This window comes from Strigops habroptila, chromosome 11, assembly GCF_004027225.2.
Source record: "Strigops habroptila isolate Jane chromosome 11, bStrHab1.2.pri, whole genome shotgun sequence".
NCBI classification, from domain to species: domain Eukaryota; kingdom Metazoa; phylum Chordata; class Aves; order Psittaciformes; family Psittacidae; genus Strigops; species Strigops habroptila.
Window position 1 is genome coordinate 1636515 of NC_046360.1, and position 24819 is coordinate 1661333.

At 49.1% G+C, this 24819-nt stretch overlaps 1 protein-coding gene across 8 annotated transcripts in view; it reads left to right on the plus strand.

The window, feature by feature from the left end:
- The first annotated feature begins 213 nt into the window (after nt 1–213).
- CORO1C (coronin 1C) overlaps nt 214–24819 on the plus strand; it is a 44893-nt gene continuing 20287 nt past the window's right edge. The window contains exons 1-2 of one of the 8 annotated variants that reach the window (XM_030500537.1): nt 214–311; nt 17171–17370. In XM_030500537.1, coding sequence (XP_030356397.1) covers nt 17176–17370 — 195 coding nt within the window. In that variant the 5' untranslated portion in view covers nt 214–311; nt 17171–17175. Of the gene's footprint in view, nt 312–759; nt 1121–10322; nt 10345–15023; nt 16414–16442; nt 16502–16576; nt 16597–16711; nt 16732–17170; nt 17371–24819 lie in introns of those variants that run through there. The other 7 variants (XM_030500536.1, XM_030500535.1, XM_030500540.1 and 4 more) reach the window with 7 other exon arrangements.

Genomic DNA, 24819 nt, shown 5'->3' on the forward strand with positions numbered 1-24819 from the left:
GCCCCCCGCGCTGAGGGATGGAGAGCTGGAGGGGGGGGGGTGGGGGGGGGGGTGAGAGCGCGCGACCACGCATGGGCTAGGACCGAGCCGCCATTGGCTGGACGGGCTGTCACTCACCGAGAGGCCCCGCCCCTCGCGGTGAGGGGCGTGCCCAGCCGCTCTCCGGAGGGAGGCGTGGCCAATGGGAGGCGGGGCCGTACGTCAGCACCACCCGCCCCGCCCCGCGGCGGTCAGTCGGGCGGCGGCGGCTGGCGGCGGAGGCGGCTCCGCCGGGCTGAGGAGCGGACGCGGGGACGCGGCTTGGGATCGCGGTGCGCGGCGCGGCGGGGACCCGGGCGGTGGCGGGGCGGCGCCCTGCGGCGCGGCGGGAGGCGGCGGGCGGGCAGCGGGCGGGCGGGGAGGCGGCGGTGCCCGTGGGAGGGCGCCGGGCCGAGCCGAGCCGAGCCGAGCCGAGCCGTGCAGGGCGGGCGTCCGTCCGTCCGTCCGTGCGGGCTCTTCCTGCGCGGCTGTAGCCGCCGAGCCCTTCCTGAGGGGGCGGCCGCTGTCAGCGCCCGGGCCTGCGGGAGGAAGCGCCCTCCCCGCTTTGCCTGGGCGGTTGGGCGCGGGGCTTTCCCCCGCTCCCCTCCGTGTGCGGCAGCGGAGCGGCCCGGGGCCGGCAGCCGGGCGGGGAGCGCGGGTCGGCGGCGGGGCATGGCCGGGGCGCGGCTCCCCGCCGGCGGGGCCGCCCCTGCGCGCCGGCACCTGATGCCCGCCGCAGCCCCGCGCCCGCCTTTGTTCCGCTCGGGTCTCGCTGGGCTTTTTCCCTCTCGTTTCTTCCATGGCGACGCAGCAGCGGCTCGGTGGCACCGGCGTGTGCGTGTGGCCCCCGGAGCGCCGCGAACCCGCTGCCACCGTGTGTAACGCTGCAGAGGACAAAAGATGACCGGAGGGTTTAGCTTTGGGGTTTTTTCTATACGCTCCCATTGACCGGGTGCGTGTCACAGCGTTACCGGTGGCTCCTCCGAACCCGCTGAGGAGATGTGTGGAGTCCTGGGCTCTGTGACATGTTCCCAGGCTTTGTTTTCCTCTGCAGAAAGCCACGTTGTTTTAATAGCGATGTGTCAAAGGCCAGAATGTAAAGGTTTGTACTTGGCTGAGCTGTGTGAAATGAGCCGCTTCCCTGCTCATGGTACATAGAGAAGCTTCTGATGTGCAGCGTTCAGCTGCAGTACCCGGGTCTAGACAATGTGATGCTGTGACTGCACAGGAGACAGGTCTAAAAAAGCCCCAAAAGGGCCAGAAAGCTGGTGGAAACAAAAGTAAAACTGATGGGTGCAGTTTTATTGTCAGTGATATGTGTTAGTGCTGTGGGGCTTTTGCTAGCTGTAGTTTGAGCCCTGTACGTGTGTGTTTGAGCACATCTGTTCATGCAGGTGTGGAGCGGTACAGGGAAGACCAAAGGATATTGGCAAAATGGAAGCGGGATGTGTTGAATGTTCCAGGTTGTGGCTGGTTTTTCTGTTTGCTGATACAGATTCTGGTGTAATTTTAGGCCAGGCTGTATCCCGATTACCTGACTCTCGCCTCTGTAAGCGTGTGCAGGAGAGAAGCTCAGTGCCTGCTGTGAGTGTGGGGAAATGGTGTGAACTGGCACGGTCCATCCTGTGAGAAGCATGTTCATATGTGTGATGGTTACAGAAAGCAGCAGGTACCTCGTGTGCGAGGCAGGAGAGGATATATTTGATTTTCATTTGAATAATGAGCATTGAATCATCTTTTCTGCTCAAGGAGGGGGGGAAACCAGATGGCTGTGAACTCCCTGAGACGTTTTATTGCAGCTAATCCTCATGTTTGCTAAAACTGTGTACACAAAGGTAGGAGATCAAATACTGCTGCGATAAAGTCAATGTGTGTTTATTTTGTGTATAGGTTTTGAGTATTTTCAGTAGTCAGAGGAAGACTCGATGCACTCGGGTGCCTGTCAGGGAGCGTTTGCTTCGTGTTTGTTTTAATATAGCACTTCATAACAGTAATTTTTCAATGGTCACTTGTATACAGATTGCTTTAATCAGCATTTGTGTGTCTCTGTTCTCTGTTGGCATTACTCTGTCTTCTAGTGAGCTGCCTTTTCAAACATCATTGGCTTTTTTCAAGTGAAATCTTCATGCTTATTGCATCTGTCACTTCTGGGATGCACTCCAAGCGAAAGGCAGAGATTCAGTGTAATGGCAATGAGGAGGAATGCACAGAAGGGTAAAATAGCAGCTTTCCAGAGTGATGCAGCGAAGGCCGCTGCGAGCTCTGCCCTCAGTAACCGCTCCATGCATCGCGTTCAACTTTAATATTGGGCTTTAATGGTGGCTTCGTAAAATGGCTCATTAAAGCACCACGTTGCGTTTGGATTATAAGAGAACGGGTGTTATTAGCCTGAATTTGGTTACTGATGCTGAGGACTATGGCTTGGGTGCCAGCTTCCTATTTTGAAGACATGAGCAAAACACTTCCTGGCCTGAGTCTGCAGCTGGGTGAGGTCATCAGTGCACCACTCCCAGGGCCAGGAATGTCCTTTCAGGCAAACTCACAGGCACATTTTCACTTGACTTTTAAAGGATGGGTTGGTTTGTTTTGATTATTTTATTTATTTTTTTTTTTTTTGGTCTGAGGCTTTTGTGATCATCTCGGCCCTTCGCTAAGGATGTGTTGGGACACAAACTCACTGAGGATTTGAAGTGCCCCAGTTTAAGCGTTTACAGGGCATTAACAAGAATTAAATGTCTGTCTTGTCTTCTAGCTCTTTCCCTGCTGTCTCCCCTACCTAATATTTTTGGTCTGCTTGTATTCTGGAGGTTTACTCTGAAATGAATCTGACTGGAAACTCCGTTATGCTGGATGTGTTGAATATACTGGTGTAGTTGGGAATTGGTTACTGGGCCCTTTCATTCTGTTTGCTAATAAGATTGCTTTGGTCTGTGCTTCAAGTGAGTAACTACACTAAAACTGGATTATTTGTTTCATTTTGAGGTTTTAATTGCTCAGCACATGACTTTTAGATTATGATATTTTAGATTATAGCGTTAGGCATGTAAAATACATGGGTGACACCAGAATTATGCAGCTTCTCAACGTAGTAGTGATAGGTCTGAGGGGCCGCACCAGCAGGTCTGGCTTTGCACTGGAGGACTCTCCAATGCAGAGTCTGGCACTGATGGTCCTCAGAGGAGCAAACTGTCTGGAGAGATTCCTAATGGACTACACCAGCTATTAGTTGCATTACAACCATTAGTTGTGCATGTGCCTGTACGGGTTTGCGTAGTGAATACAAGTCTGATCAGAATTAATGGCTGGATGTGGAGGTAATGATGGAGCCATAAAGCAGGTGACTGTTGGCAAATCATTTTACTTCACACCTCTCCCAGGTGGTTCTTCATGCCAGTAAGACGGAGGTCATCTCTTTACAGCACACATCTTGGTAACAAGTCAAAGTGCCTCTGGAATGGAAGAGGCTTTTGTGGTGGAATACCATAAAAGATTTTAAATCCTGCTTTCTAAGTCACAAACTTGACAGAGAAATAATGACAATGGTATCTGCTTCTGCCTCCTATGGGGGAAAAAGACATGTTCTTCTGAAAGCTTCCAGCCTGCTGATGTCTTCATGGTGCTGATAGATAGGTCTTCTTGAGTTAGAGTAAAACATGGGCTCTTTGGCCATGTCTCCTCTTCATTTTCCTTTGTTAATGAGTCAGATACCAAGGTAGAACCACCTGCACTGCAGGAAGGACAATAGCATTTCTTCAGCATTCCCACTGTGCTGCTTCAACGTTATTTGCTTTGTCTTGATCTAGATTTTGTTGATGAAAACAACAAATTTTATATCATGTGCTTTTTGCTATCAGCATATGATGACTCTTTGAGGTCTGGCTCTCAGCGGGAGAAGCTGGATATGGTTGGATCAGCTATAGTGGCTCTGACATTGAGCTGGGCCTCTCAAGCCACCCTAATTAGGTTTGTCTTGTTTTCCCTTTTAATAATTGAATTTGAAAAATGGCTGGGAATTAAATTAAAGCAGTGGTGGGGTCTGATTTAAAGCCATTAAGGTTCAGGCTGATGCGGTCAGTGTGCTGAGATGAGCTCACAGCGCTAGGCTGGAGCGCGGCTGAGCTGTGCCTAAGGCCAAGTGTGCCCTTTAGGAGGGATTGTGGTGTCCCTGGGGCTCTCCAAATCTTGGCTGGCCAGAGCATCTTTGTGTGTAATCTATGTACAGTTCTTCTTAGTTCAATATTAAGGCAACCATTTCTGCAGCTTTATCAACTATACCTGGAGCAGGATTTCATACAACTGTATGGGGATGGTGTGCCTAAAACTACACCTTGTTTGCATCCATGTGTGAACCTAGGCCAAACACTTCACCTGCAGCTCCTGGTGTAAGTAGTCCCTGGAAAATGGACTTCGGATCACTCTGGCTGGGGTATTTAGAAATGTGGGAGCTTCCCCTCCCTTCCTCCTCCATCCCCTTAGTTCTGCATATAGTCGCCATAGAGACTGTGTCCTGGAGTCCTTGAAAATCCATTGTTTATCTCACATAAATGTATAAACCTGCTGTATTAAAGCATCACGCTTTGGAGCATCCTGTTCCCGTGCAGATCTGACAGGGGCTTGACATCCTACGGTGCTGCAGGTTTGGGTACTGGATATGCGTCAGGCGCAGTCGGACAAGCTGATAATGGGTGTGATTAGCACCAGCAGGGATTAGCAGGCAGCAACAAATTCAAGCTGGAGTAAGCACTGCATCCCTTGGGAGCCGGGCAAACTGGCAGTGCTGGGCAGATGATCACTTGATATGGAAGGTGGTCATCAGCAGAGGCTCAACAGCGAGGGACTCGCTCAGTGCTAGCATTTCCTCTCCAAGCTGCCTTTTCTTAATCCCCTTTCACTTTAAATCCCTAAAAACCTCACAGTTTGTTAGTTAATGCTGGAATCTTGAACACCCGAGTGATTCGGGGTGTAAGCTTGGTGTTTATTTGGTGTTTTCCATCATACAGTGGCCAGGCAGTGTTACAGTTCTTTCTTGCAGTTTCCTGTGTGAAGCGGATCGATACCCTTGTTTCCAGGTTGGAAACGGGAGGTTCAGTGTTTTCCTCAGGGTCTTGCAGGTACGAGGCTGGGAATACTTGTGGTATATAGTGCTAAGTGGACTTGTTGTTTTACAGGTGGTTCATCTACTTACACCAGCACCATGTGGATAAATGGCCATTCTTACACTTAGCTTTTTAACTGCTCCTTTCTTACTGCAGTACTTGCATTAATGACGCTGTATCTTGGAGGCTGGAGTAAATAGGCACAAAGCTGTCTTGTTCAGAACAGGAGGTCGATTAGAGTGATTTTAAGGTTTATTTTCATTTTTGGACCTGCAAAGATCAGTTTGTAAGGCAGGAAGAAAATCCATAGCTAGCTTAGGCAAACACAAGTAGCCAGACATACTTCAGCAGTGTGTACCTCTGCGTTAGCACGGTGTCAAGTGCAGGCACAAAACACTTCTGGCTGATTGTCATCGTGCCTTCCAGCATCTTTTTCCTGCTTTCTGGAGCAATTTGTTAAAGCTTTTCATAGTCTTGTTGTTTAAATGTGGGCTACCCTGGCTTGGCCTCCCATTCCGCCATGCTGTGGATGCGCGTGGGTTATCTCTGTCCTCTTCGCTTTGCTCCCTGATGTTTCCTTGGGGGTAAAGGTTATCTTTTTGTTCTTTATAAGCAGTGCTTGCCACATTGATCTTCTGGTCTGCTAAGGGAATTCTTAAGCACTATGAAAGATCACATAAAAACCACCTGGGGCTTATCTCGGTGTAATACCTCCTGTTGTTTTGGCTGCTCTCCTCCAGAACTGCTGTAAATGCCACAGGGACTCTCAAAGGGCTGGAAGTGTGGGGTGCACGTGCAGTAGCATGATTGTCAAGCCAACAGGTAAGTAAAGCTTAAAGGTCACCAGGCACAGGCTGTAATTCTTCATGCCCCTTGGTGAAAACAAGTTCCCCAGCTGAAGAGCAGCCAGCTGCAGGTGCCTGCCCCAGGGAATCAGCCTTCATCCAGTGCTATCAGGGGTGATCCTCCCCGTCAGGTAGGCAGAGAGCTGCTGTGGGAGGGCTGGGGACAGCGGGTACATCCCTTGTCCTTGGTACAGGGAGCCTGTGGGTGTAGGAAGATGTTTTTCCTTCTTGCATCTGACATCTTCCTCTGCAGTGTAGCAGGAATGTTTATTAAAGCTGCTTGCTGAACTAAAGACACTTTCCTAAGTCTATTCTGGCCTGTTTAGAGAGGTGAGAAAGGAGCTCTGTGTTGTATTCATGGTGTGACACCAGCTCACTCAGGTTGCTGCCCTCTTAGCACAGCATGTGGTGGCGGAGGCTCTGCTGCAGTGTAGGACAGCAGCCTGAAACGGATCAGCGACAAAGAACATCTGTAGGACAGAAGAAATGTGTTTGAACTTGGAACCCTTTGCTCAAACAGATGTTTGAGGGGCTGTAATTGGTACCACAAGATAGGGATTTAAAATCAAGTTAGCAGATTGAGCTATCTGGGTTTGAGTTTTAGCCTCCTCCAGTCCCTTCCTCCCTCCCCCAGCCCTGATTTCAAATTGCATGTTACAGAAACAGGACAGAATGACAATGGTGCTCTTTGAATTATAGGCTGCTTGGCCAGAAGAGCTGGCAGGACAGCAAATGGAAATCTGGAGAAATACACACCACTTCCAACTGTGAGAATTGAGATGCATTTTGCAGCTTATTTGCACAGCATGAAAATCTCAGATGTGTTTGTGTTGTCCAGTCTGAACCTTCTGCGTTCCTCTACGTTGAGGATATTGTCTTCTCTTTGAGAATTAAGCATTATTGGTTTGATTTTGAGACATCAAAAGCTGTTCACTGTGAGTGTCTCTCACCTATTGGGTGGGTGTTATTGAGCAGCTTGAGAAGTGAAAGTGTCTAACTTGGGCTCCAATTCGGATGAAGGTGTTTCTCAGGGTATGCCAACCAAGCCCATTCCTACTTTTTGGAGTAGAGCATCTCCATTCAGAATTACAGTGTGATGGACATGCTGGTCTGAGCTCTAATTCCAGCTTAACCATGACGTTGTCCAGGTCTCTGGTCCATTGCTGCCACAGGGCAGGAAGCAAACTCGATCCACCACAAGAGTGGTGGGTGGCTGCAGTGCCGGTCCAAGAGGCGCTGCCATTACCCTTGGCCATCCTCCTCCTCCTGATGGCATCCCCCAAGGCAGCGCTGTCCCCTCGGTGGGCTCCCAGCAGGTCTGGGTGCTGTGCTCCATCCAGCAGGCCAGTGGAGCATTTGTGGTCAGGCAGGGCCATCTGGAGAATGCTGCATCCTCGCTTGGTCAGTCTGACTCACACTTGGCTGCTCTGTTCGTGAGCCTCGGTTGTGCTGATGTGTTGTTTCTGCTTTATATCTAAATTGGGAGGAATTTGCGTCCCAGCGAACTTAGTGTTTAGAGCAGAGGGCTTTCTGCAGGTCTTGGATTCCTGATGGTGGCTCTTGGTGCTCCTGAAGAACTGCGACCTGAGACTATTTATCGCCTTAAAACATCTTTCATGTTTGTAGTTTGTTCCTGTGGATACCACAGCATGTTGTAATGGAGGAATAGAAAACAGTTTAAGTCCTTTGAAGATTTCTCTTTTCAATAAATCTTCCTGTCATTTCTTTTTTCAAGGAATGATCCCATTAGCTGTAAGCAAGGAGAATCCGTGAAATGTTTCCAATAGTGTCTTAAAGCCACTGGAGTTTAAGAGGAAATGTGCTAACCTTAGAAAATACCATGTAATTGGGTTACCTTCATGCCTGCACCTCTTCTTGACTTGTGCAGAGTGGGAAATCCTGCATGTGGTGGTGTTATTTCCCATCCTTTAGGCTCGCAGCTCCTGGGTACTGCTGTCTGCTTGACTTCTGGCCTCAGTTCATCATCAAAGAGGACGGACTACATCCTCTATCGGGCACTGAGTTTCAGGTTTAGAGGCGACGGGAGAGCTCCTCTATCACACGTGTAGAAAGACTTTGTGTTTGCTGTTTCTTTCCTTTGGGCACATTTGATTACTTCAAGTTTTAGGAGATAATGCAGTTGGTTTCTGCTGTTGGCATTGTTGTGTTAGGAAGAAAGTGTGCCTTAGCTGGTTAGTTGGGAAAGGTGGAACCTGACTTGGTGAGGAATTAATGAAGCTCTGGTGGGGAAGAGCTCTTTCTCCATTTGTAACCACCACCCTTAGCTGGTACTTAGCCCTCACCCAAAACCAGGTTAGAGGAAAAGCTTGTGATGTGTCTCAGGAATATGGTCTGGAAGAAGCTTGCATGTAACCTTCAAGAGAGCAGAAGAATGCAGCAAATTGGGGTAGCGGCTCTGAACAGATTGATGCTTCCTTGTTAGCTCAGTTGCACTGATAAGAGAACTAGGTCAGCTCTATGGAGAAAGCATTTTATCTGCATACTTCTCACTGGAATCCTGGTGCTTGGCTGTTGTAACAGCCCTGCTGACTTGCAGCTCTGCTCAGGGGGTTGTGCTCTCCCTCTCATGTCTTTCACGGGGTCAAAGTGTGGTCTGAAGCCCTGTCGCTTTCCTCTCTGTGGCATGTGCTGCTCTTACTGGGGGGTGATGCAGTCAGTCCCCAGGGGTGTAAGTAGCATCTTCCATCCTGCTGGTGTAATGTCTCTGGCTGAAGTTCATAGGGCTGTTGTTCAGCTCTGGAAGCTTATTGCTCCGTCTCTTGGCAGTGGATGAGGATTCAGTGTGTGAAGAAGCATCTCTGGTGTTTATTCCAGTGGAGAAAGTGGTGTTTATTCCAGTGGAGAAAGTGAAGGCTCTTGGAGCCACCATCCAGATATCCCCCAACACATCACCCATCACCGTGATGAATTCTTTGGTGTAATGATTCTTGTGTGCATTCATTGCTCTCTCTTTACAGTAGATGACACAGATTAAATGAAGCCAGACAATACTCTCTGTTCAGGGTAATGACTTTCAACTGCAGTGTCCTTTTGCCACTGTAAATGATGGTAAATGATGTAATGTTAGACTGTAAAGATACAAGCTACAAAAGGGTATGAATAGTAAGATCCCCCAAGAAGGTGAATCGCATACCTGGAAACCTTGAAGTGAAAATGCCCATTGAGTCCCCGTGTGCACGTGAAAGGAGTGTCAGCCACAGCATGAGAGACATGCACAGGGTAAACACTTAGGAAACAGCATGTGCCTCTTGATGCCTACGAGATTTAACCATTATAGGCACTTCTGACTTAGAGTTCTTTTTGTTATAACAGTCTTAGTGTGATTGTTTCAGGCTATAGCTCTGAAAACCCAATAGTATCAAGTATTTCACAGGTTAGAACCAACACCTTGCACTTTGTCCAGAACAGCAATTTCAGCTTAGTTTAAGTTTGGGTTGTGTTACATTTTTGAATGTGTTGGGCTCCCCGGTTGAGATATAATCAAATTCCCTGCTAGTTTGTGGTTTAGGTTCCCATCCCAGAATAGAATCTCGCCAGTGGTAGAACAGCTGGAAATTTCAGTATTAAGTTCATATTCCAGCTTTTTGTCTTTCAAATGAAGTGAAATCAGATGGCAGGCTCTTGCTCAACCTAGCCTAAAGTAACCAAAGACTGAAAATAATCTGTGCACAAATCTGATGTGTTTTGGAATTGTGACCATCTGTAGTAGTGTTCACCTTTGGTTTAAATAACTCTGAACATCTGAAAACAAAAGTGCTGTCAGCAATAAACTTAATATGAATTGATTTGAAGGGGTATACCATAGAGGGGATAGCACTGGGTTTAAAAGCAGAGGACTGCATCAAGGTATTTGTGGCTGTTCCTTTTAGCTGCCAGAGGTTTCATGTGAAGTTTTAGGGCAATCTGAAATTCTTGTGGCCATGTGATTTATTTTCCACCCCGTTCCATCCTTGCCCAAATATTGCAAGACTTAATATCATGAGACTGAGTTCACTGCTTCCCTTGGCGCTTGGGGATGGAGATGAAGCCCTCCTCCAGCCTCGCTGGTGGTATGCTGACTCTCCACTTGAACAATGGTGGCAATTGACTGCTCTTGTGGTCTAATGCCAGTCGTGGCTCTGAACTCGCCGTAGGACACGTGGTCCTGTGGAGGTCAGCGTGCTCCTTGTCAGCCCATGCTTGTTGGGTTCGAGGAAGGATGGTCTCCACTGTCCTAGCTATCTGTGTGGCTCTAGTGGTGGAGCTGGCAGCAAACACTTGCCTCTCGCTTCCCCCACGGATGTGTCTCACTTCCCTTCCTCTGCCAGAGGTGTGCTCAGAAATGCTGTCCTTGAAATGCTCTGGCAGGCTTCTCTTCTGGATGAGCGAGTCCTCTGAGGTGTTTCTGACACACTGCAGCATGGTAAGGCTGTAAAGCATTTGTGTGCAGTGTGTGTGCAGCTGGACTAAGCAGGAGGCAGCCCATGTCCACAGGCACACACGTGTGTGTGTGCTGGTGTACAACATGCTGTGCACACACACGGGTTACAGAACCCACGGAGGTTGCACAACCAAGTGCTGTGAACTTAAGAAATGCCACAAGTAGTGATTAGGAAATAACCTGGGTGATGCTTGTTCCCTTTTTCACACACGGTGGGGTAGGGCTGATAGCTCAGGCCCTGCTTCACCATCCCGTGCTCTGCTGGGCACGCAGTGATGCTTGCAGGGGTGGGATGGAGCCCTCCTTGCTGGTGTGGAGCAGGAAGTGTGATGGGATGGTGGTCCCTGAATGCTTATATCTCCCATTCCATATGTGGCTCTGCACCTTATCTACCAGATGATGTTCAAAGTGAGTTACTAGATTCCTTGTGGTGCTTATCTCCATGATGGCCAACTGCTCTGCAGATGTGGCTCAGCCCTGCTGTGAGGGAGCGTGGTTTTGCCATGATGGGAGCCTTTAGGCCTCAGGTTGAAACATCCATGGCCTCATTATTGGCGCAGGATTATAACATTCTTAAAGGTTTCAGCTCTGAGCACTCACTGCTCTTACAGATGAGGCTCAAGCATCTCAGCCCAGATGTTCAGAGAGACCTTGGGCTGCACAATCGATGTTTCGGTACTCAAGAAACCTCTGAGCTTCCCCGCATCAGGCACCCATGGCATGGGCTGTCCATGTCGCAGTGTCACCGGTGGGACTGTCCCCTCTCCCTGCTGGCCCCAGCACCCCATCCAACCCATAGCAAATGAGGCAGGTGCCCCTGGTATTAATCATCGATACCTGGTGCTGGTGGCACTGCCTGTCCTGCACCTTGGTTTATTTTCTTTCCCTCCTTATCTGCTTCTCATGTGTTCAGTTATCTGAGACTACCTTTATTCCAAAGCTGCCATTGAACTGGATGCAGCCTCTTTGATAAGGCTTTAATTCTGAGTTTGGGGGCTCACCATCAACAGCTTATCTCAACATGTTCCACTTGAGAAAGAGCCTTTCCAGTCCCAAGTACCCACTGTTTATAAGGGTTGTTCTCCCTATCCGGTGGATCTGTATCTCCTCAACCCCTCAGCAGTAGCCTCCGGCTGGCTGTGACTTAAACCAGCCTTTTATTCCCCATGCCTCCCTTTCCAGAAGGGATCACAATCACATGGGCCGAGCAGGATTTTGCCATTAGTGGGGGGTTTTCCTGTAAGTGTTCCCTAGCAGGATGCGTTTCCTCTTGCATAAGCAGGCTGAAAACCCTCCGAAGCCACAGAAATACATCTGTTGGCTTCTTGAGACAGATAAATCCTTTATAAACAGGAAAATGGGCAAACTCATGGTAACTCTTGTGACACATCATGATGGGAGATCAGAAAGAAACGGAATGAAAAGTGTCCCTGTGCAAGCGTGGCTGATGGCATCCTGCCTTTCTAAGGTCCTTTTAAAGGCTGGCACAAAGGGCAGTGGCTGAGCTGTGCAGTGGGAGACCAAGTGAAACGGTTGGTAAGATTCAGCTGGAAAGCACTTGACATTTGGGGGGAGAAAGCAGAGTTCTGAAGGCTCTCTGCTGCGTCCCCAGCAAGACGTGTATGATGCTGTGTGTCCCGGAGCGGGATCCAGGAGATCAGTGCGGTCGTAGATCTGTCAGCACTTCTATTGTAGTGGTCTTTGCAGGGTGTCTAACGCTTCTGTTTGGATTTTGCTGAGGGCTGTAACTCTGGCAGTATCGAAGCTCCTTTCAGCTCCTAGTCGGGAGGGTTTAAATCCTCCAAATTTGTACTTTACCAAAAGAGAAAATATTTCCTGTCTAGCAAGTGTACGGAGACGGTTCCAGCTCCTTAGCGAAGATTCAGCAGCACAGACAATGATCTAATTAACTTCCTTTTTAAAGCTCCTGCTCCAAGTCCACTTCCTAAGAGTAAATCCCTGGCACAGCCCCATTAGCCAGGGATGCGCTTTCTTGCCCACTCGGGTGTTTCCATAGTCACTTCCCAAGGGTCCCTGAGCCAGCCAGGTTGTGCTTTGCGTGTGTTATAGAGGCTGAATCAGCCTTTCCTTATGGTGAATCATCTCCAGTGTTGGGGTCTCATCTGATAATCCTGCCAAAGGCCAACCAGGGAGCTCCTGCACAGGCTATGGGAACCTGTGGCAACCCAATCGAGCTGTGGTTTGCTTGCAGATGGTGGAGGAGGGGATGCTCTGCAGTATTGAGAAACAAATGATATGATACTGAACGCTCTCCATGCATTCACAGGAGGCTGGGGTAGGGAGAAGATGGCTTTTGGTGCTGGGCACTGAGCTAACCCCGCTTTGTTTTTCACCTGCTCGCTGTCTGTGCTCAGAGATCCACAGCCCCTGCTCTTTTCTAACTACAGCCTGCACATCTCCCCCCTTCCTTCTCTCTGGAGAGCAGCCAGATCAAAATGGCTGTGATCCAACGCCAAGAATCACTCCCTTTGCTATGGAAATGAGGACTTGGAGGCTGCTCACCATGTGTTCATCAGAGAGTTCCTGCTGAGGATGATGAGCCGTAGGTGGGAAAAGGGCAGCAAAGGTGTGCTTGAACAAATCCGTTCGGAACAAATAAGGGTATTTTTGGGTACATCTGACTCTTTGCATTTTTTAAAGTCATTTATAGAAAACAAAAAAAAATATAAAATACCCTTTCATCAAACGGTAAAACTGAGGGAAATAAAGTACTAGAATTTCACCATAGGATAAAGGGTGTTTCTCTTCTGTTAGTGGAAGGGGTGGCAGATCTCTTGGTATCTGATATTTGGGATAGGCATTTTGGCTTTGGTGATGTTCTGATATTGATCAAGTGAAGGAAAGATAAAATTATCCAAGCTATACAGATAATACTTATTAACTGTCCTATCCACATTCCCAGCATTACAGCAGACAAATTGCAAAACCCCTGGGTACACGCTGCATTGACACCGGGCAATTTACTGTATTTTAGCTCAGCAAGGCAAGTTTAAGCCTTCGCTTTACCTTTCTAAACCGTCAGATTCTAATCTTGATGCACAGTGGGATGGGAACATTGCCATGAAAACTGACTGCGCACAAAGCGGGGCCTTTTCCCTTCCCCTGGGTGAGCTGCGCACCCCGAGCGAGCAGGGTTTTGCTGCAAGGTGTGTTCTCGAGGAGGAAAGGGCTGAGCTGGCTGCAAGCTTCCTGCGGTGTCGCGGCACGTTGAGGCTTTGTGAGAGCATCCCTGTGTGTTCGGGGTGGCCTGGTGTCACCTCGAGTGCTGGCGAGGGGTGGAGGGTGGAAGGGGTGATGCTGCTCGAAGCGGTGGATGCAGAAGCGTGGCAGCAGCACCCTGCCTGCGCACAGCACCCAAACAGCTCGCAGCAGGGAGGAGCCCTCTCGGGATGAAAATGCCTGTCAGGTCTCTGAATGAGTCTGCACAATCCATTAGTAACTGGGTGTGGAACTGAGTGGTTTTATGGTGTCTCTTAACTGGGCCCCGGGCAGCTTGATAGTAAAGCACGTTTCTTGTCTCGCAGGGGGTGTTGAGTTGAAATTCACCTTTTCTTTGTGAGTGATTCAGTGAGGAATCAGCAGGGCTTGGCCGGGATCATGCTCTGCTTTCCCCCGGGGAATGTGGCCGGTACTCCCGGATGGAGCTGTGCCCTGCCTCATCTTGCATCCCTCCATCCCTGCATCCCTTCCCGCTGGGATGGCCATGCGTGCATCCCTGGGGAGCCCCCCAGCCCCTGTGCTGGCAGCGCTCCACCTCCAGGCACGATGCACCATCTGCTTCAGCAGTGTCTCCCATCCATTTTGGCTATCCCGATCTCTTCCCTTGCCTGGAAACAAAACAAAACCCCACATCACGCTGTGAGCACTTGTATTTTTAACCCCCAAAATGGGTGCGCTTCGCTGCCAGGTGATTGATTACATCCCATGTCTGTAATGGTTTGCTCCTGGTGTTTCAGCATCCCACTGGTACTGCCTGCCCCAGCGCTCCATCCAGCTGGAGAGCTGAACAGGAACGCTCGTGTGGTGCTGTGCATTACCAGCACAGAAGGAGATTGGTGTCTGGGTTTCGTGCTCCTGCCTGGAGCTGGGGCTGGGGAGCAGCTCCTGGTTTATGACTTCCCATTGCACTTTGGTGTCACTGGGTGTGCCCAGCATGGAGCAGGCCTTTTATTTGTGAAATAGTTGGCAGAAAGCGCGTTATGCAATTCTGTAAGTGCAGAGGAAGCCTCAGATCATCTGTAATAGCAATCATTAATAATTTATACATAGCTTCTTTTTAACGTGGATGCCTTAAACACCCCAATCATTCACAAAATTTTGCATTTAAAAATGACACTTGTGGGTTGGTTTTTTTTCCTTAAACTGTGTGAATCCTTTAATACAGTGGTGTTTGTGGCACTTCTGTAGCTTTGAAATGAGTGAATTGGGGAGATTTAAGAGGACATCAGTGTAGAAATGGTACCATGAGAAACACTGCAGGAAGACTCACAGCTCCCAGTGGCTGGAAATAAAGGCGTCGAGCCCTTCCCACTGTGGTGTGACCAGCCCGTGGTGTGCAGGCCATGGGTGGCTGAAGGGGGACCTTCACGCCACATCTGGGGACAGATGTCCCCATCCCAAAACCGACCCCATAGTGGTTGTATTTATTCTATCAAAGAAGCTGGCTTTTCCCCCAGCGGGTCACTCGCTGCCTGGGCTGTGACCCTCTGTGCTCTGACGGCTCTGGCACCTCGGCAGCAGGTCCCCAAAGCAGAGATGGAGCCTCTGTGGCAGTGGTCAGTGCCAGTTCCCAAATGCTTCAGCTGGATGTGGTTGGGGGAACCGGTGGGTAACAAATACTCTGATTATTTTTCCCTCTCTATGCAGAAACCAGAGTGTTTGACTCGATAGCTGTTATGTTAATTGTTAATGTTTTTCTCCTCTTCAAACATATTACATGACTGCTTGTTTCCCTGCTCTGATGAGTGTTTTTCCTCTCTTACACAGCTCCTGGTTGCTGTTAGTTTATTTTGTTGAACAGAGATCATTGTGAAGCCTCTTTCCCAAGGCTTTCATGCAAAGCCTTTGCAGTCAGTGACAGCCCCACAACCTTTTATCACTCGTGCTGCAGACAGGCTGTGTGTGCAGAGGGAGCTGTGCTGGAGCTGTCGTGTTCCCAGTCTCTCACTTGAGAGCTTCAGGCTGGTGGGTTTGGAGCGAGAAGCTCCATGAATCCAAGTTTTTCCCAGCCTCCGCGTGTGCTTGGGGACCGGCTGGGAGGAGAGATAGGAGGTGGCTCTGCTTATTTTTATGTTTTAAATTCTTTTTTGCTTTCCCTAGAGAATAGGGCAGAAATACTTTTCTCATATGTAAAAGCAAGACTCTATATGGAGGCTCTGCTTTCTCCTGCGAGCGCTGATGGAGGGAGGAAGCTTTGGACGATGGGAAGAGCCCTTCCCAGATGTGAGGGGTCCGTAGGTCACATACACGGAGGGCAGGACACTCGCTCCCTTCCAGGGTTGGTGTTCCTGTGCGGTGTTGTGTCCGTGTCTTCTTCCAGAGTTCAGGTGCTGGAGTTTTACCTGTGAGGAGGTTGTAGCAAGGTGGGGTTGGTCTCTTCTCCCAAGGAACAAGGGATGGGACAAGAGGAAACAGCCTCAAGCTGCACCAGGGGAGGTTTAGATGGAGATGAGGAACAATTCCTTCCCCAAAGGGTGCTCAGGCATCAAAACCCATGTAGACAAGCCCTCAATGACTTAGTTTAATGGTGCCCTTGATGATCTTAAAGGTCTTTTCCAACCTGGTTGACTCTATGATTTTCCATGTCGGTCCCTTTCCCCTTATTCTAGCTTAATCCTTCCTGAAAATGGTTTTTCTCAGGAGCAGAGTGCTCCAGACACACGAGGTTAATTTGAGTCATTAGCTTGTTTCCATTACTCCTTTCTGCCTAGGAAACCTAATTTTACTATTTTCTTAGCGAGATTTTGGAGTTAGAAGAAAGAACTGGGAGCGGGTGAGCATGTGGAACCACTTCACAGGAACACCGGATTTGGAGAGCTTGCATTTTTATTTACATCTTTTGGACCCTGTCTGACTTGAAAGTAAACAAGTTCAATCCGAGACCAGATTTAGCCCTGAAAATATGTGGAGACTTGTCTAAAAACTCCTTTTAGGATTAAGAACTTCCTTTGCTGCAATAAGAGAATACATTTACAATGGGAAGAGTGGTGCTTCACCAGCAAATTCTTTCTGTAAAATGCCCTTGGAAGGGCAGTTCAGTCGTGTTTTGGTACAAAACAACCTGAATATTTAAGAATAACTAAATAAAAAGGCAAAACTGGCTGAGAACTTTGCGGGTCTAAAGTAAGGTGCTGGGATAGTGGGTGAAATAGGGACCGTAGCAATAGGACAAGGTGTAATGGGTTGGATATAAGGAAGAAGCTCTTTACTGTGAGGGTGGTGAGGAGCTGGCACAGGTTGCCTAAAGAAGTGGTGAATGCTCCATCCCTGGCAGTGTTCAAGGCCAGGTTGGACAGAGCCTTGGAGACATGGTCTAGAGTGAGGTGTCGCTGCCATGGGCCATGGGTTGGAAGTGGATGATCTTAAGGTCCTTTCCAACCCAAACCATTCTATGATTCTATGAAGCGGTGTTTCTGTGTGGCTGAAGTGGGGTGATGGTGCAGACCAGAGGGAACCCTTGTCACATGCGGGCAAGCAGGAGGCCCCTGCACGTGTAACTGATCTCCTTTTGCCGTTCCTCTTCTCCGCAGACACAATGAGGCGAGTGGTACGACAGAGCAAATTCCGGCACGTGTTTGGCCAAGCGGTGAAAAACGATCAGTGTTACGACGACATCCGCGTGTCCCGTGTCACTTGGGATAGCTCCTTTTGTGCAGTAAACCCCCGATTCGTTGCAATAATAGTAGATGCTAGCGGCGGCGGAGCCTTCCTGGTGCTGCCTTTGCACAAGGTAAGTGCTATTTGCAAGTTTCTCGCTATCACTTGCTCAGCTTTGTTGTTGTTTCGGCGCTTGTTTATGAATAACTTTAAGGCTGTGAAGTCTCTGCTGTGTTGTGACAAATGTTGTTCCATAGTGCTGGGTAAGGATCCGTTTAATGTCTGTAATCAGTCTGATGCTTCCTGTACATTAAACACAGTAAATAAGCAGTTTGCTTGACTCATCTGAGCCAGTTCTTCACGGCAGAAGTTTATGTGTGGAATCACGCTCCTAAAGGATGCCTCTTTATTTATGATAGCGATGGTCAGGTTTTTCCACTGTCAGGGATTCAGCTTTTTGAGCTCTGTCACTTAGTTCAGGAATGCACCTGAGCCTAAATATGCCCTGCAGCCCTGTGTTGGAACCAGCTTGGTTCCTTGCATCCATCCAAGATGGGCATTTCCTCGTGGCCCTGGCCTCAGAGCTGCTCTAGGCTGCCGCCAGCCCCTTCAGTTACTCTTTGTCTATACAGGATAAGAATAATCTTAGTATAAAAATAATCTCCGTAAGAAAACAGCCAAGTACCATGGGAGCTGTGCTGCAGTTCTCCCAGATCACAGGGCTGTGTCCAGGCTTTATTATACTTCAGTTAGATCAAGTACCTGACATAGCGAGGAGAGGGGCTTCATCTGGTCTTGAGTAAGGAAACACTCCTTATGTTCTCTACTGTGCAAAATGCTGCTAAGTCTCTTAATAAATAACCTTTCAGTGAGTCTGTATATGCACTCTGCTGCTTTCCCTTCTGCTTTGAATTTATTTGTAGAGCCCCAGGGGTGTGCTTTATAAAACACACAGGAAAGTTAGGCTCCTGTCCATCAGCCGTGAGAACTGGGGCGGCTGAAAAGATAGGCACAAGGCAGTCGCTTACAGTTGTGTGTTATAAAAGTGTTGTACAAATGAGCAGGAGCAGTGTCTGACTGAGATAAATTCCTATTGCCCCCTGATACTACATACAGAGCATCTTAAGGGTGATGTTCTCGTCTCCCTTTCTGATGCCTAACCAGGAAATTCTTGTGATGAAAGTCTTTTTCTGTCTCATTTTCTTTGTGACCCTCAAGCTTCTCTCTTAACTATACACTTAAGATGTCCTCAGTCTGTCATCAGCCCTGTCCTTTTTTCAGAGCTCCATCTGCAGATCTGCCCTGTTTATATATAGAAAGAGTGACCAGAATTGAATATAGCATCCCACATGGCGAGTGCGCTGCAGGAGCAGAGGCAGCGCGTTCTCACTTGTGCTAAGCGAAGCCATCCAAACCCCTCAGCCTCCTTAAATAGCTCCCTTTTGCTCATTAACATCCCTTCCTTGCAAGTCTTCTGCTCTGGGCTCATCTTTGGGCCACGTGTCCTGCTCTGGTTCAAGATGGGATAGATCTCTATCAGAAATTAATGCCTTCCTCAACACCACAAGCAGTTGCACTTGTGTTGCACCACGGCACCATCACACGCTGGTGGCAGAGGATGTGCACCCCTCTTTTTCTCTTGCTTCCCACTGTTTTCTCAGTCCCTAGCAGAAATTCTTGCTCATTTTGAGATTTTTCTCGCATTTCTAAATACCATCTTATGTTTGGTGTGGTTTTATGTTTATTTCATTATTCCTCCCCTGTATTTACCATTGTACCCTCAATGTTCCTGTCCCCATACAGCTATTTAATGCTCACATATGAGCAGGTTTCATGCCAAGCTGGAGGAACTGCCTCCCTAACCCCCATCCTGACACGTTCTTTTGCAATGCTTTGCTCTAACCAGTTCCTATGTTCCTCATTTATAGCCTTGGCTGATGAAACCCTTCTTTAGTTCCTTCAACACCCTAACATTGATTCCTGTTAGCAGAGGTATTCATTGAATCCCCACAGCAAGATCCTTGCTGTTGGGCTCAGCTGGGAGGGGAAAGGTCTGTTTTAAACCCTGTGTTTGGGCTGATCGTAAAGCAGAGCCATAAAACTGCACTCGCTGCATTGCCCAGCCTTTGGGCTCACAATTAGCCCTTCTAGAACCTAATTGCATCGTGTCCGCTCAAATCCAGTCACCCCGAGTCGCTTCAGATGTGGCTTGACCTCGCGCGAGGGGTGAGCCGCTGCAGAGAGCTCTGCAATCACAGAGGAGGGAGTTCTTACCCACTTTAAATGTCTTTTTCCTTTCCAAGCTTCACCAATATTGTGGTGTTCGGGTGTTTTATTTGTGGTGGTGGCTTATTGCTGCTGGGCGGGTCGGTCCCGGCTCCCTCCAGGTCATGGGCAGGGGCCAGGGGGGTGATTTTTGGGGGTGTCTGGGTGATTTTGGGGGTACCTGTGTGATTTTGGGGGCGGTATCTGGTTTTTGGGGGTGTCTGTGTGCTTTGGGCTCTGTGTGCTTTGGGGCTCTGTGTATGTGATCTGGAGGTGTCTGCCTGTGCTTTGGGTTATCTGGTGTGTGATTTTTGGGGTACCTGTGTGATTTGGAGGGTGTATCTGGTTTCTGGGGGGGGTGATTTTGGGGGTGTCTGTGTGTGCTTTGGGGTGTCTGTGTGATCTGGGGGTATCTGTGTGCGCTTTGGGGTGTTTTGTATGTCATTTTAGGGGTGTCTGGTTTTGGATGTGTGCGTGCTTTGGGGTGTTTGATTTTAGGGGTGTGTGTGCGTGCTTTGGGGTGTTTGATTTTAGGGGTGTCTGTGTGTGCTTTGGGGTGTCTGTTCTTTGGGGTGTCTGGTGTGAACCGGACGCCGCCGCCATTCCCGCCTCCACCTCTTCCCCCCCCCCCCCCCCCCCGCCGCCTCCTCACGCCACGCGCGCGCGCGCACCCGCTCCCTCCGCAGCGGCACTGCGGCGGCCGCGGCTTTTTACCTTATATGGTCATGGCAGCGCTCGGGGCCGCCGTCCGCCGGCGCGCTGATTGGCGGAGGCGCGGCGCGGCAAGTGCGCGGCCGTTAACCCCTGCGTGGCCGCGCCGCTGCCCTGAGGGAGGCTCCGGCGTGCGGGGATCCGGGGCGCCGCCGCCGTGTCCCGCACAGCCCCGGGGTCGGTGCAGCCGAGGCGGGTTTGGTGGCGGTGGAAGGGCTTTGTGTGAACTTCCTGTTGTCGTGCGTGCACATGTGCGGGGGCTCTGCCGGGAACTCGCCATTCCCAGGCTCCGGACAGGGCCATGGGCGCCGTCCAGGTGGCTGAGAATGGCGATGCCCGCAGGTTGGTGGGTGTGCGGGGAGTGGCCGCTGTTGGAATGCTTATAAATGCTTATAAATGCTTATAAAAAGCTGTAGTTTATATCAGTTAATGGTGTGCGGATGATCAGAGCCAGGCTAATCAGCAGTAGTTGTGCACACCAGGGGGAAACAGTGAAGTCTTTGCTTATTCTGGACTGCAGGAAGCCTGGAGAGGGGCTTTGGACAAGCGCCTGTAGGGACAGGCCAAGGGGAATGGCTTTAACCTGCCAGAGGGGAGACTGAGATGAGCTCTGAGGCAGAAGCTCTTCCCTGTGAGGGTGCTGAGGCGCTGGCACAGGGTGCCCAGAGAAGCTGTGGCTGCCCCATCCCTGGCAGTGTTCAAGGCCAGGTTGGACACAGGGGCTTGGAGCAACCTGCTCTAGTGGAAGGTGTCCCTGCCCATGGCAGGGGGTTGGGACTGGATGAGCTTGGACCGGGTTGCTCCAAGCCCCTGTGTCCAACGTGGCCTTGAACACTGCCAGGGATGGGGCAGCCACAAAGCAGAGGTGTTGTGGGGGATGCACTCACCCAACTTGATGTGTGATCCATGTTGTACAGCCCAAATGAATATTTTATGGGTTTCTTGATGTGTTGGGGAAAGTGACTTGAAATACCTGGGTTTAGCCTGTGGTTCTAGGTCTGTGTTACAGCAGAACTGGATGCAGTACTTTTTTCTCCTCAAAAAATCTCTGCAGTTTGTATCTGCGAAGAAAAACTGCTGCAAAAGGTTTGGTTTTGTTTCAGTTCCTCCACAAAGATGCCTTCAGCTGCAAGGATGTTATGTAAAGCCTTCAGAGGAGCTCATTCAGTCCCTTTGGATATACCTTTTATTAGCTCTTCCATTTGTGTGCCTGCCTTCTTCCTGCACACAGGCGGCACTCCTGCCAAGGCTGTGATCAGATGGGTGCCCTGAGAGGCAATTAGCATGTGGGTGGGTGAGAGCACACCTCAGGAATGACCTTCTCTAAGGAATATGTTGCTCTGCAAGTGACATGCCTTAATGTGCAACCATGGCATATGTAACTTGTTAATCAGCTGTTCCAGATTCTCATCCCGCCAGGAAGGAGTGGGAAAATACCATCCTTTTCCAGATAGTGCATAAAACAAAATCAGGAAGAACTGCTGTGTTGGGCTCATTGAGTCCTTCCAGCAATTTTAGGTGGAGTGTGGATGGAATGATGTGAATTAAAATGACTTACTGTCAGCTTGGCTTCGGCTGCTGTGAAGCCCATCGGGAGTGGTGCTGTGGGCCTTTGTCATAGCAATGTCCCTGTGAGAGAAGTTTGCGAGGTTGAAGACTAGGAAGGGATATTTCCCTCTAAACTGGGGGAGGAGACAACTCTGCAACAACTGAACCGAAAGGCAAGACATTGTTTTTAAAGATCTAAGTTTATCTTGTGACCAGTGGAACTGCTAAAACCTGGTTTCTTGTGGGTTTTTCCTACATCCACTCTGCATAAAGAGGATGTTCCCACCTCCTTTACATGTCCTTTCTCTCTTTTCCCCTCAGCACATGCCCACCAGTGGTTCTGATGTGCTTGGGAAGAGAGGGCAGGCAGCGTGGCTGATAAATCTCATTTCTCAAGGAAAGCAAGCAGCAGATACTGTCACCTCTTTTACAGTCAACCAAGGTTTTGTACAGATAATGCTGCAGTTTTAAGGCCTCATCCTACAATGAAAATGGTGATTGTGCTTGATAGTTTTGTCTGCAAGCAGATACGAAAGAGTGTTGCACTGGGAGAGCACTGTGCATGAGCCACATCTACCGTCCTGTCTGTATGCAGAGGTTAAAATTAAACTCTTGGAAGCCCAGCGACAGAAGGAGATCAACAGAAATGGCTGGAATAGAATGGCTTCTTTCCTGGGATCTGTCCAGATGTTTCTCTCTCTCCTCCTCCTCTCAATATATGCATTTGTACTGGTCCCGGTTTGTTTCCCTGTGGCTGACAATGGAGTCCTGGATCATCTGTTCCATCTTGAGGATGAGTGTGTCAGGGTGACATGAGGCTGGTTTTCCCTATGAATCCTCCCTGAGCACTGTTGCTCAGCAGCTCTGCCCTCTCTGGATGGGTCCTTGTCTTCCACCACTTCCTGAACTGCAGCCAGGTTTTACCACTTTATCCCAGAACCCTGAACTGGAGGTCACTGCTTGGATTTCCTTCAGTTGGGAAGGTGATACCCCTGGTTTGCTAAAGGGAATTAACTGCTTTTGAGATCATATTTTAGGGATGGAACAAAAGAGTGACTCTATGTCAATGGTAGTGTAATTTCTAGGCAAGAGGTCTCTTTGATTTGAATCTCTGCATCTTCTGCCCAAAGGGCTTCCTCAGCTAAAAGGTAACTGAGGCTGAAATGTAATTTTGAAGCATGTTTAGAGCTTTCCCCTAGAAACTAGGACAGGCAGGAGCCGAACTGCTGGAGCCACGCTGTGTACCCAGCTCTGAGTGACAGGAGTTAGCAGCTTGGGTGGGTTTTGAGGGTTGTTTGTGTTCTTTTTCCTTTTTTAAAGCCAGCATGTGAGTAGCTGATTGCCACGACTAACCCTGGGAAGGATTCTGCAGCAAACATACCCTTCTGCAGTGTGAAGCATCCTGCAGTTGGAAACAGCTCTTGCCTCCTCTGTTCTCCATTCAGCTGCAAGCACCATGAAGTCCCCCAGCTGCTGCAGCTCTGTTCCCACCAGTGCAAGATGAACTTCACCATTGCTGCCTGGAACCCTCCACACTGTGCTTTGTGCTGCCCGATCTGCTGGGGCCATGCAGTGCCGTGGTTTTTATAGCTCCCTGCTTGGGCAGGGTTGGCTTTGTGCAGGATTCCTGTCACCACGTTCTTCTTCCCCCCCTCTTTGCGTACAGTTAGGTCTGGGCCCTCCAGAACAAGGAACTTTGTCTCCATCTGTAGCCTGTAATGTCCCAGCCCTGCAGCTGTCAAGGTGCTAAAACAAGAACATGAGCGCTGCCGAGGAATTCTTGGAGGGCACAGTCTGGTTTGGAAGCAGCGTGTGGTTATGAATGCCTCAAAGTCTCTCATTGCATGACATTACAGTAGACCTTTTGGGAGCAACACTTTTCCTAATCTTCCCAATTAGTTCTGGATGCTTTGATTTGGTTTGCTGGTGACTAACGTCTGTTTGCCATGGTCATGAGAGAGGGATGTGCTTTCATTGCATCCCAGCTGCCTCCTGCCTGAGCAGCTGCTGCAGCCAGAGGTGCAGGCTCAGTGGCCAGGGCACATTAAACTCCACTCGACTGGACTTGGTGAAACAGGAGTTGGTTGTAAAGACACAATTTAGCTAAGGAAAAAAAGGGTATTTTCTCTAACAGGGACAAGGTAGCAGCCAGTTTGTGTTTCAGACTTTGCAGTTGTGACCTGATTTCCTTCCTCAAACTTCTGCACAGTGAGGGGTGAGGGAATTGCTTTTGCTTGTGCAACTCGATGCCACTTCCCTGTTTTAAATGGAGATCTTCACGAGCACAGCCAGGGGTTGGGGAAGCAGCTGTGCTCTGGGATATTTTTACCATAATCCATGAGCTGTTTCCTGCAACCATTTGCCCTTTTGTGACAGAGGAGCCATCCTAAGACAGTCAGATTAAAACTACCACTTTTAGGAGCAGTTTTCCAGTGCCACTTGTCTGACCCTTTTGTATCTAATAATTTATTTCCTTCTCATCTGTCATTTTCTTCTGATCTGGGATGCAGCAAGGTGCCAAATGGATTCACTTGGTTTATTACCTCGGTATTGAGTGTGCTTCTAGACACAGCATATTCCTAGTAATCCTTAAATTCACCTTTTTGGCTAACTTCTTATAACATCCAGCTCTGAGTTCCAAGAGCTGTTCCTGTGAAGTGTTGCCCAACCACAGTCACAGTGGATTATGAGCAGGATTTAATTTCTTCAAGTCGTACTGAGTTAATTTTAAGCTGTGTATCAGCACTTGAGATTTATTGTAAATCCTGAACTCATTAAAAGATTACATTGTAAAAATAAATAAATAAAGCCCCAAACCTGGGACTCTGAAGTTGGAATGAAAACACACCTATTTGGCAGCCAAGTTGTAAATCTGGTGGTGGTCCTGGGGTAAAGGTGTCTCTTTTAAATGGAATTGCATTTAAGAACATTGAATTTGGTAGCTTTATGGGCTGGCATGTTTTTATAATACTCAATTAAAGGCTTCCTGGTCTTTCCCTTTTGGCAAAGCCCCCCGAATACTGTTTTTAAAGCTCCTCTGTGCACAGCTAATCCCACA